This window comes from Myotis davidii, unplaced genomic scaffold, assembly GCF_000327345.1.
Source record: "Myotis davidii unplaced genomic scaffold, ASM32734v1 scaffold11, whole genome shotgun sequence".
Classification (NCBI taxonomy): Eukaryota; Metazoa; Chordata; class Mammalia; order Chiroptera; family Vespertilionidae; genus Myotis; species Myotis davidii.
The window spans coordinates 2,962,979-2,976,156 of NW_006285791.1; the positions used below are offsets into that span (position 1 = coordinate 2,962,979).

The 13,178-nt window shown below is 39.9% G+C and overlaps 1 protein-coding gene across 1 annotated transcript in view; it reads left to right on the forward strand.

Moving 5' to 3' along the window:
• Window positions 1-3,281: 3,281 nt before the first annotated feature.
• The window catches only part of SERPINB11 (serpin peptidase inhibitor, clade B (ovalbumin), member 11), a 12,339-nt gene continuing 2,442 nt past the window's right edge, over window positions 3,282-13,178 (forward strand). The window contains exons 1-7 of the mRNA XM_006756804.2: window positions 3,282-3,311; window positions 5,555-5,739; window positions 7,524-7,583; window positions 8,647-8,775; window positions 10,519-10,636; window positions 12,226-12,368; window positions 13,017-13,172. Coding sequence (XP_006756867.1) covers window positions 5,572-5,739; window positions 7,524-7,583; window positions 8,647-8,775; window positions 10,519-10,636; window positions 12,226-12,368; window positions 13,017-13,172 — 774 coding nt within the window. The 5' untranslated portion in view covers window positions 3,282-3,311; window positions 5,555-5,571. The remainder of the gene's footprint in view (window positions 3,312-5,554; window positions 5,740-7,523; window positions 7,584-8,646; window positions 8,776-10,518; window positions 10,637-12,225; window positions 12,369-13,016; window positions 13,173-13,178) is intronic.

The window sequence follows — 13,178 nt, forward strand, 5'->3', positions numbered from 1 at the left end:
TGAGACCCAGTAAAGAACACTTCTTACCTCACTCAAATCCTGAAAAATTTCGAGAGGAAAGTGAATTCGGGAGGATGGAGAACAAAATATTTATGACAGATAAAAAGACAGGTTGAAACAAGATTAGATATGAGCCTAAAATGGGTTTTCTAATTCTGGCTCTTAGAGTTAGACATACATCCAACCTAGTCATGGAAATTATTGGGATCTCAATGGAGGGTGCTGCCCTGGAAAACCTAGAGCAGAAAGAATAGACCAGAATGGGCACTTTCTTAGGACAGCTAGGACCTACATCAGGAAACTGGAGGGAAGCTCTTCTCCCAGAACCACCAACAGGCTATGGCATAGTTGAAATGTGTTGGCTACCTCTTCTGAGCCACTTCAAATTCTGTCACCCCACCTCCTAATCTAGCTGCTAGCAAGACTACCGGTTCTGCACAAGCTCTAAATAATTTTGTGCATTTCAACTTGACAGCACCTCCCTTCCCATCTCATTTCCAGCTTGAGAGTTTTTCTGATGCCTTGGTGTGGGTTGCACATGCTTGGTACCCATACAAGTGCAACCTGAATTCATAGGTCAATGGGATGAAAGCTAATGGGCTGAAAGCCAAGAGACAAAGGCTACCCTCATTCTTCTACTGAGAAGGCAGTTTCAAGATACTTTTTATAAGGTTCTTCTGAAGGTCTATGGCAGTGGTCAGCAAACTGTGGCTCGTGAGCCACATGCGGCTCTTTGGCCCCTTGAGTGTGGCTCTTCCACAAAATACCACATGCGGGCGCGCACATACAGTGCGATTGAAACTTCGTGGCCCGTGCGCAGAAGTCAGTTTCTGAAAGGAGATAGATGAAACAAGTATACAAGATGAGTGTGGATGGGAGAGTTGGAAGGGATCGACTTCAGTGAACGTACCTCAATCAGGTTGAGGACGTTTTTAGCAAAGGTCAGCTTAGGAGCACCCTAATTAAGTTAATAACAATGTACCTACCTATATAGTTTAAGTTTAAAAAATTTGGCTCTCAAAAGAAATTTCAATCGTTGTACTGTTGATATTTGGCTCTGTTGACTAATGAGTTTGCCGACCACTGGTCTATGGGATCAGATACCAGTGGCCAACTTCTAACAATTATTGTATAGCTTTTCCTGTTTCTTCTATTTCTATTTCCTGAGATAATTTCCCAAGTAAATTACATGCATGCAAGACTTTGTCTAAGACAGCGGTTCTCAACCTGTGGGTCGCGACCCCTTTGGCAGTCGAACAACCCTTTCACAGGAGTCGCCTAAGACCATCCTGCATATCAGATATTTACATTACGATTCATAACAGTAGTAACATTACAGTTATGAAGTAGCAACGAAAATAATTTTATGGTTGGGTCACAACATGAGGATGTGTATTTAAAGGGCCAGAAGGTTGAGAACCACTGGTCTAAGACAAAACACTAGGAGTGAATGAGAGAGTAAAGAGAGGCAAATAGTGCTCTATAATGGATGTCCTTCCACCTGGAAAGAAAAATCAAATGGGCCTAAAAGCCCTAGCTCTGTGGTCAGCAAACTGTGGCTCACGAGCCACATGCAGCTCTTTGGCCCCTTGAGTGTAGCTCTTCCTAAGCCTTAGGAGTACCCTAATTAAGTTAATAACAATGTACCTACCTATATAGTTTAAGTTTAAAAAATTTGGCTCTCAAAAAAAATTACAATCGTTGTACTGTTGATATTTGGCTCTGTTGACTAATGAGTTTGCCAACCACTGCCCTAGCTGGTTAGCTCAGTGGATAGAACATCTGCCTGCTTACTGAAGGGTCCCATGTTCAATTCTGGCCAAGGGCACATGCCTGGGTTGTGGACTCGATCTCCATTAGGGGGTGTGCAGGAGGCAGCCGATTAATGATTCTCATCATTAATGTTTTCATTTCTCTCTCTCCCTCTCCCTTCCTCTCTGAAATCAATAAAAAAAATATTTTTAAAAAATGAGCCCAAGAGCTTTCCCTCTGATAAGGAAAATAACAAGAGTACAGTATAGACCAAGGATGAAAAAGACCTCCTTTGATCAGCCCTTCTTAGTTAGCAAGGAAGCTAAGAAAATCAGTCCTTTTTTAATTAGACCTCAAGGGAGATGAAAACAAGATGAAGAGGTGTAGGATTGGCCTAACGCATTGATATGAGGTTTCCAAGCCATGGAAATCTCTGGCTGGAATTGGCTCACATCAAAAAACACTTGCTCTGAGCACAGAAAGACTGGACAGATTCTGGACTCCTTTTAGTTCTATGGTTGGTTGCATACAAGTATTTTTATGTGCAAAGTGGCTATTAGGGCCATCATTTTAAATCTAAGTTTTCTAGTTCTCATGTCTAGTAGAGTGGTTTCCTTTTGTCCAGGGATGACACCTTGCCTGCTGAGGAAGAAGAGAGAAGCCACCAGCCACGAAGGGCTTTTTTTTTTTTTTTTATAACCTCAGCCATCAGAGCTTACCTTTGGGCAGTGGAATCAACCAGGAGGATGGGCTGTGGGTAATGTGGACAAGAATGGTTTGGTAAGCTGGGCTTGTCACATAGTGCTGATTCTGGCTACTGTATACTGCAGACATTTTTTTTTTTTGTCTCCAGTTTGCATCCCTACCCCTAATCTATAATCTCTTTTACACAGTCTTGAATCATACTTCTGAACTCTAAGTACGGTTGGCTTGTTGCTTCTACCAAGCTTTTAAACTGAAACCACAGAATAACTCCTGCTGGAGCTCATTCTTCTGTTCTTTTTATGGGACAGGAATTACCTGCCAGCAGATTGCTGAAGCTCCATGTAAAAACCTATGCTCCATGGAGGAGGGCACAAAAGATCTAGGGACGAATGTGTTTGGGCCAGGAAGCGTCCATCACGGCCAGAATCTTTCCCATTGAGCAGCTCTGTGCCTGCAAGCGGACATGGGGGGCAATCCCTGGGATCTGGAATATGGCACTGCCAACTTGAATGTGTACACATTATTCTTTTTAGACAGCTGGCTTATTTTCTTGAATAGAGGTTAGCTTGCCAATGTTTCCCCTTTAGCAGAGCAGAGAATGTTCAAGAACTGGGTGCTTCTCCAGAAAACACTGGCCATCCTGAGAATCTCAGGGACTCAAAGCCGCTCTGATGACATTTAAGGAGCCTTCCTCTGAGGGCTGAACTTACCTCCCAGCAAGTGTGGAGCTGAATCACTAAGGACACAAATGGAAAGGGAGGGGCAAAAAGTGAAGGCTTTATATTTCCTCTTCAGGGACGCAGCTCCAATCTCACCTACCAAACTGTCCACTTCACCACCAGAAAGCAACAAAGGTAAAGAGCTCCAGCTGTGCTTGTTGTCAAAGGGGAACAGATCAGAGTAGCAAAATATGGCATTTGGACAGGGTTGTAGTGAACCAAATGAGGGGCAGCTTATTCTTTAATCAAGTGTGGCTTTTGCTGACACCTTATCATACCTGTATATCCTAGTGTTAATTTGATTAAAATTTCTTCCTTCCATAGATGTTTAGTGAGTGGCTAGCCAGGACTGGTCTAGATAGTGAAATAAAGCATAAAAAACAAAGTCTTTGTTTTAATGGAGGTTGTATTCTAAAGGAAGGGGGTTTCAGGACAATAAATACATGTATAATATATAACATACACTATAATATATTCATGTATATATAGTTTATGTTTATATAAATATATATAATATATAAGGCAAATAAATAAGTACACTGTGCATATATAATACATAGGGCAAATAAGTAAAACTGTGCATATATATGTATACACTATTGTAATGGACTGAAACTGGAGAAATGTGGCCAGTGAAAGCCTTATTGATGGTGTTGTCTGAGCAGAGAGAGAAATGCACTGCTGGAGAGAGCCATTTGGATAATTTTGGGAAGAGCATCCCAGCAGAGGAATAGAACATGCAAAAGCCGTGAGGTGGAATCTGCTTGGCATGTTAAAGGAATGCAGGGCATTGATATGACTAGAACAGAGGGAGCTGGTGGGAAGGCTGGTAGCAGATGAGACTGAGAGTTGTAGGGGCCAGATCATGAAGGAGTCTGGCCTCTGCTCTGAAAGAAAGGGAAGCCACTAGGGTTTTTGAGCAAAGGCCATAAGCAGTTCTGCTGTTAGTACATAACCAACTGGTATTTAAAAACATCACTCATTCTTCTCTAGAAAATATAATGGAGGTGGGTCAGGACTAAAGTAGGAACATGAATTGGGAGACTACATCATCCATGAGGGGGATGATGATAGCTATAACCAGGGTGGTAGCTGGAGAGTGTGAAAAATGGGTAGATGGTGAGTATTTCTGAAGACGGAGAAAATGGGATTTTTTGATAGATGGAATGTTATGTGAATGAGAAAGTGTTTAAGGATGATCCCACAGTTGTTAGTCTGAGCAAATGAAGAAATTGAACTGCCATTTACAAAGATCAAGATAGCTGCTAGGGGTGTATGCTGGAGAGAGGTTCAGGAAGTCACGAGTTTGCTGTTGGACATGTTAAATTTGAGATTCATATTAGACACTCAAGTAGAGATGTTGAGTAGGTAGTTAGATATATGAATCTGGAATTCAAGGGCAATGTAAGTTTGTAGCTAAAAGCATATCAGTGACAAAGCTGGAAGTTGGGTGAGATCACCTGTCTGAGTGTAAACAGAGGAGAGGACTAAGATTTGAGATTCTGCAAATGAGACCAAGAAGGACTGGCCCAGTGAGGCAGGTGGTGAACCAAGAAAAAACAATGACCTAGAGGTTAAAGGAAGAAAGTGTTTGATGCCAATGGAGGTTTTTGGAGAATGACACCTCCCAAAGGCAAGAACTGTGCTCAATAAGTTTTGTATCTACACCCCCTTTTAGTTAGGATTGCTCAATAAGTGTTTATGGGACTGAATAAAATAAACTCTTCCTTCCTGACAAAACATTGTCTTTAGATAACACATATTCCAGAATTATATTTTTCTCTCAGATTTTCTTCTTCCAGTCCTCCATTTTCATTGACATCATGGCTGCAGCCCAGGGCTGAGGGCTTTGGGCACCTTCTCATGACATGTCCTATTTGCTAGTATTGCATTACTTTCATGGAGGAAATGAGCAGAGAAGTTTGCCTGAGTTTGTCTTACTGATTCTCACCTTGTTTGTTCATGAATGACCAGGATGCAAGTGTTCTTTCCTTGTGACAGTGACAATCTAGTGGGAAAGTACCTCATTTAGCAGAGTCTATGTAGCTCAAGAATTTTTCTGTACAAATTCCAGGGTGGGGAGTGCTGTTAAACATGGAAATTCAGAGCACAAAGATCTAATTCCTTCTGCTCTTTTGCTCCAGAACAATCAGGTCACTTTTAGATGTGCACAAATGATAGCTTTGAAGTATTGGTTGAAAAGAATAGTAAATATTCTATTCATTAGAATCTAAAACTGTGAATTCCTCTCTCTAGCATTTTCTAATTTCTGAAGCAGTGTGCTCAGGCTCTTTAATTCCTGAAATGTAATAACTAAACTCCACGTATTATCTATATCTGCAAGTAATATTCTGAGCTGTTTTCTTTTCTGTTCTCAGGTAGTGCTGGTCATAAAATGGATTCCCTCAGCACAGCAAACATTGAATTTTGCCTTGATGTGTTCAAAGAGCTGAACAATAACCATGTGGAAGATAATATCTTCTTTTCCCCACTGAGTTTGCTTTATGCTCTGAGTATGATCCTCCTTGGTGCCAGAGGAAACAGTGCAGAACAGATGGAAAAGGTATGGAATGCACCAAAGATGTCCCCAGAGTCTGGAAGTTTTACCTGTGCCCCCTATGGGTCAGCCAAATTACTTATATCTTTACACCAAGAAAACTGCCATCTTGTGAAAGAACAACTTGGGCAAATCATATTTCTTAAAAGTGGATAATGAGCTGAAACTGATTTGGCTCAGTGGATAGAGCGTCGGCCTGCAGACTGAAAGGTCCCAGGTTTGATTCCAGTCAAGGGCCTGTACCTTGGTTGCGGGCATATCCCCAGTAGGAGATGTGCAGGAGGCAGCTGATCGATGTTTCTCTCTCATTGATGTTTCTAACTATCTTTCTCCCTTCCTCTCTGTAAAAAATCAATAAAATATATTTTAAAAAAGTGGATAATGACTTAAATAGTGTAATACATTATCCTATATAATAAAGAGGTAATATGCAAATTAACCCTCATGCCCTCGCAAGATGGCTGCTTATGACCAGGCTGGCAGGGGGGACGACCAAACGACTGAACAGCAGGCTGTGTGGGGCAACCAGGCTGGCAGGGGTCTATGAGGGACCACCAGGCCAGCAGGGGGGGAAGTTAGGGGCAACCAGGCCAGCACACAGGGGCAGAGAGGGGTTATCAGGCCAGCGGGGGGGAGGGGGGACAGTTAGGGGCGACCAGGCAGGCAGGCAGGTGAGCGATTAGGAGCCAGCAGTCCAGGATTGTGAGAGGGATGTCCGACTGACGGTTTAGGCCTGATCCCCAAGATCAGGCCTAAACCGGCAGTTGGACATCCCCCAAGGGGTCCTGAATTGGAGAGGGTGCAGGCTGGGCTGAGGAGACCATCCTTTCCCATGCACAAATTTTGTGCACTGGGCCTCTAGTAATATAATAATGCAATACATGTAATACAGTCTCTTCCTCACCATCGGTGGTTTCACACATACATTTCCACAATTACTTTTAGAGTTCATCCTTTCAATGATTTAAACATAACAGAAAGCACATATACGATACTATTCTTGCCCTCTAGAAGTTTAATTTAATGTCACTTTAAGAATTACTGAGTTTTTAAAAAATTCTTTAATGTATTTGAATGTCATAATAACCCTGTGTGGCAAGTAGCTATTGTTATCCCTATTTTATAGTTGGGGAAACTGAGGCTGAGAGAGAAAGGATGACTTTTCAGGTTACCTAGGCTGAGGGTGACTTTTCAGGTTACACAGGCTGATACACAGTGGTTTTTCATTACGTATGTAGTTTATTGATGTGAAAATCCTAGAAGAATGTCATTCAACAACTTCCAGGATACTTGCACATTCCATTATTATTTGTCTTTATTTCTTTATTCCATATTTTGATGCGCTTTCATGATTTATTTTTGCATTTAAAATAGGTATTGTGTTGGAAAACCATGTAATGTTTTACGTGGCCCTGGATGGGTTCTGTCACAGTGAATAGTGTGAGAAAAGAAGGAGAGGGGAGATAACTCAATACCTAGTGAATGATAACTCAATACCTGGACTCTCACAGACAATGGTCCCAGGCATGTCACTTAATCTTTCTTTGGCTCAATTTCTCTCACAAAAAAGGGGATAATAGTATCTACTCATAAAGTTGCTGGGAGAGTTAAGTAAGATATGTAAAGGCTTATTTTTAAATGTTATATTTAGGACTTGGAATATAACATCTTTAAATGTTAGCTATTGCATTGGTCTTTATCTGAAATGGAAAAACAGGTACTTGTAACTGTTAACCTTTATAGACTGTATGCTGCTTTTGATGCCAATTGATTCTCCTTTCATTTTCTAGGTGCTTCACTTTAATCATATTGCAGAATCATTAAAGCCAGAGTTTAAGGACTCAGCTAAGGTATGACTGCTGAGCTGTCAAGTGCTCTTTGTGAGAGCACCAAGAGATAATGGTGCAGGGGTTGAGTAGCAGAGCCCCTTTTTGTTCCTTAAGGAGGCTTACAATGTCCTCCTTGGTATCCTCCTTCAATCTTCCTTATAATTGCTAGCCTAGAGTTAACATAATGATAATGACGACAATAATAAAATCCCCAGATTTTATCATGTGACTTACTGTCATCAAACTTTTCTGTTCTTTTACAAACTGTGTGCATGTTGAGCCTGCCATGTGCAGTGGTACCTTTTTCAGACTAGTGAGGGGACTGAGAAAAGACATGGAGGGTTTGTCACATAATTATACACCAGGAAAGCAGGGCTCGATGCTGCCCAGCCCACCTGTTCTTAATTCCTTTCAGGAAGAACATTTCTTTAGAAATGAAATGTATACCAAACTCCCACATGACAGTAGTTGTGTGTTGATTGTGACCAACAGAAAGCATATAAATGGATATAGATTCACAGAATACTTGTCTCACAGAACCTAATGGGTTGTTAGGCAATCTTTACTTTAGGGAATACAGGCATAACCCCTCTACTGTCCATGAATTCCAATGCATCAAAGCTGCATGCTTAACCAGATTCCTCCTATGAGGGACAGATGGGCGTGGAAGGTCAGTTCAGGGAGGAGCTGAAGAGATCTATTAAGTGGTCACAGAAACGGAGATATTGAAAGGAGTGTGAGAGAAAATAGAAATGATTCTCTAGGTACAAAGGCAGAAAAAAATGCACAGAAAACTTTGATTATTGCCCTGAATATCCAATTAGGATCTCTTTATATATGATAACTTCAAGTTTTGAATTAAAACGTTGGGGCTGAAGTACATGTGCTTTTGCAATAGCTTTCAGTTCTGCACACAATCTGTAACCAGGGTCACAGAGAGCTGAGATTATTGTGCCAGAGGAAATTAGAGAAGAAAAATGCTTTCAAGTCTCTTTGTTGTTTTCATGTTATTTATAACTCTTCTATATATCAAGTAATTTAATCCAGCAACTTAATACTATATTCTTTGTTTACTGTGCTTTAGTGCAGCCAAACTGGAAGGATTCACTCAGAGTTTGGAACCCTATTCTCTCAAATCAACCAGCCAGACTCTAACTATACCCTCAGCATCGCTAACAGACTCTATGGGACACAGACAATGGCATTCTATCAGGTAAGTCCATTTGGAATGGTGGTCAACAGCTTTCTTTGGCATCCTCTGAATTTCACACCATAGGATAAATCACAAATGAAAAGAGTCACATTTATCTTTAAGAGATTAAATTTGAACCGTGTTAGAGTTTCAATGAAATGGTTTCACCAATCCCCCATTTAAGGTTATGAAATATAACATAAAAAACATTACTTATGCAATATCACCAAAGTTGTCCAAGAACCAATGTTAGGGATGAAGCACAAAATAAAGCAGGTAAGAATTAACCCTTATGGACCAGAAAAAAAAACAACCCAAATCCATTTCTCATCTCTTCTTCAAAGGTCCTAAAAGGTCGAGTATCAAGAATTAGTGGAAAGTACACTGGACTGGGAGCCAAGAGATCTGAGTTCTGTTCTCCTTTAGACATATGACTTTAGCAAGTCACTTCTACCTTTAAAATGAGAGGATTAGATCAAGCGTTTTTTTTTCTTTTGCTACACAATTCTAACACTATTTATGCCAGTTCCCAATAGCATTGGAATATGGAGTTTTATTGAGTATTTACTATGTGTCAATCACTCTACTACATACATTATAGACATTATCCTATCTAATAATACTATCTGATATAAGGGTAATATGCAAATTAACTGTCACTCTGTAACAAAGATGGCAGTGCCCATAGCCACAAGATGGTGGCGCCCAGTCCTCTCAGCTCCGTCGGAGTCCCCCAGTCCCAGGGGGCTGGCCGCTAAGAGTGGGCAGCGTGAGTGGCCTGGTGGAATGCTTGCTTTGTCACCCTGGCCACGGAGGGCCTTTGGGCAGTGGGCATGGAACGGTGGAGGGTGGGGGGAAACACTTGTGTTGTCGCCCCGGTGACAAGGCAAGTGTTCTGTGCCTGGCTGTGGATGGGCTTCTGGGCTGCAGAGAGTCTCTGGGCAGCTGGCACAGAGCAGCCAGGCCCCACAGAGAGCTACTGGCACACGGAATTGTGCGCAGGGCTACTAGTCTTATATAATTCTTACATAGTCCTAAGATGCAGGTACAAAATTGTCATAAATACCACAATTGTGAAGCAAATAATAAAAAGTCAAGTTGAGAAAGGTCAAAGAGATAATTAAGTGGCAAAGCTGGAGTTTGATCCCTGTCCAAATCCATATTCCTGTTTTTTATTGCTACGTCATCCTGCTGTGACTAAGCTGATCTGCTGGCTTCAGTTTCTTAGCTTTTGTTTGACCAGTGTGATTTTATATAAAGTTGAAAAAAATGTCAATGTCTACATCAGAGAATATTATTATTAATTTTACTTGTGGTGGCTCATGAGGAGGTTGAAATATACCATATAGAGACCTAACCTTTTGTTAGACCTTAAACAAGGAAACCATTTAACCATTCCGGTTCTCAGTTTTCCTATGTGGAACATTAGAGCAGTAACTTCCATTTGTTTGTGTCCTTTGAAGAGGAAATTGGAGGGATAGAGTGAAAAGGTAGGCACTCTACCACAATTTGTCATTTTGCTTTGAACATTTTGAAGCTAAGAATGCCCATGAGATGACAGAAGTGGCAACCAAAACTTCCTGAACATTTCTTTGGGAAAGTTCTTTGATTTGACTCAATGTCTTTGTATGGATTCCACTTCCTTTCCAACACATATGCACGAACTGCTTTTGTCTGTTATAATTTTACAATACATTGAACTGGAAGTATTTGTTTTCCTTGCATTATTTTTGTGTTCTTATGCAGTTATCCTTTCTTTTACAGCAATATTTAAGTTGTTCTGAGAAACTCTATCAAGCCAGGCTTCAACCTGTTGATTTTCAAAAGTCTACGGAAGAAACCAGGAAAACTATTAATGCTTGGGTTGCAAGCAAAACTAATGGTAAGGATAAGTCACATTTATGTCTACAAAATTTGTGCTGGTAAACTCCCGGAGGCAGTGTTAATGAGGAAGCAGGGTGAGGTCCAGAAACAGACACAACAAATTAACAGTGGAGGAAGTGGGGGAATATTTTGGAAAATCTCTTTTAGTCATTGTCCTCAATGATCTAGCTAAGTGACTCTGAGAATGAAAAGAACACTGTTTCTACATTAGAGAGATGTTGTCATACATTCTGCCAGTAAGTTTAATTAAATTTAAATCTACCTTTCCCAATTTTAAAACAAACCCTATATGTATTGTTAAATATTTCTTTTTTAAAAATGGAACATTAAATGTTCGTGTCAGAGATGTGTTCATTTCTTTTAAAAAATCTATTTAAGGAAAAATTTAAAGAAAAAAGAGAAACTAGAAGGAATCCTTATTCATCCATCACTGAGCTGCAATACTTATTACTTAAGCCAATATTATTTAAGATAGCCATGCCCTTTACCCACCACCTCTTTCAGATTATTTGGGAGCTAATCCCAATATTTTTTTTCTCTATATATGTTTCAGTTTGTGCCTGTCAAAAATATAAACTTTTAAAAAATTTGAACACTATACCATTATTACACCTAGAAAATTAAAAAATCATTTAAAATTAACAAATATTTAGTGAGCTTTTGCATTCCCCCAGTTACCTCTTTTTTTGTTTGAATCAGAACCCAAATAATGTTTGCACAGTGCAATCGGTTAGTATGTTCCTTAGAGCTTGAGTTTTTAAATAAACTTTTTGATTGAAATAAACGTATATTTAGAAAAGTATATACATGATGTGTTTGCTGCTCAGTGAATTATCACTATGATGAATACTCTGGTGTATCACCACCCAGGTCAGGAAAACAAAATATTAGTTACTGGGAAGGGCACTCCAGGGTCACCTTCGTGTCTTCTCCCAGAAACTAACCCACCCCATTCCCAGACCTTAAGATTTCTCTGACTTTTATGCTAACATATTTGTATCTATTATATCATTTAACAGCAGTGACCTCTCAAAAGTATCTTGTCAATTGATGGATGTCATTCAAATTCAGTACTAGGTAACCAGATTAAAATATGTATCAATTCAGGTCTTTGTACTATTAGAAAATGCATGGAAAATTCTACACATTTTTTTTAGACATGTTAATTTACTTAGAACAGTAGAGGAAAATATATTTTATCTCACATGCCAACTCTGATCTACTGCTAGTGGCTGCCTGGGAACTCTGTGGTGAGAAAGAGTCTGAGACTTAAACTAAGGTTACCTGAAAAAGCCCGCAATGGAGTCACTAGGATGTTAAGAATGGTAGGGATTTTTGTTTGTTTAGTTTAGTGTTCTAGCCTCAGTTTATTGCTCTCGTGCCTAGAACAGTGCCTGGCACATAGAAGTCTCTTAAAATATTTTAGCATAAATGAATAGATTGATTATTGTTATCTGCCATGGGTGTGTATTAGGGATCCACATGCTGGGGATTTATTTATACACATGTCACTTAATGGTAGTTATTGTGACTATTATCAATTAGTTTAAATCCAAATCTATTATTTATTCTTTTTCTTATTACAAGGAAAAATTACAAACCTCTTTGGAAAGGGCACAATCGACCCTTCTTCTGTGATGGTCCTGGTGAATGCCATATATTTCAAAGGACAATGGCAAAATAAATTTCAGGAAAGAGAGACGATTAAAACCCCTTTTCACCTAAGTGAGGTACGTGTTTCATTTTCAGAGCGATGATAAATTTTGGAGACTACAATAATTTTTATAGACAGCTTAGGAAGTTTTAGTGGAAATACTCTTCTAGATCTCTGTAGGTACCTTTAACTGTGTAGTCTCTGATTTTTATTTTCATTTTTCCCTATGAAGAGACCATAACCTTTCTCACAGGCACCTGAATGGAGCCTTCGGACACTGGGGTGTCCTGGAAGAGGAGAAAACCTGTTCTCTTCTGGCTGTTCTCCATATATGCTGTGGCTATTTGCTCTAGTGGCACAACGATTATTTTTCTCCTAAAAAATATCCAATTAAATTAAAAAGGAAACAATCCCATGATACCATTTTACTATATAACTCATTTTATCGGGAAACCCTGGCTTTTTTTGTGGGGGGGGGCACCTATAATTATTGTTTTTATTACTATATTCATTATTCAAACAATTTGGCTCTCACTAGGACTTATTTTGGAATACAGAGTCATCACCTTTGCATGAGAAAGTAATAGTGTTTGTTTTGTAGTTGATATTTTACCCACGCATTTAGAGTGTCAGTGCAGATATTTGTCGTGCAAGAAAATCAGTGCACATGCATGTGCACACACATGTTTAGCTATTGTCTAATTACAATCTTTCAAAAACATAGGATAAGAGCGTAATTGTGGAAATGATGTATCAAGTGGGAAGGTTTAAATTGGCCGTCATAAAGGAGCCGCCGATGCAAGTGCTTGAGCTGCCCTACGTGCAGGACAAACTAAGCATGATCATCCTGCTTCCCATGGGCACGGTGACTCTAGAACAGGTATGT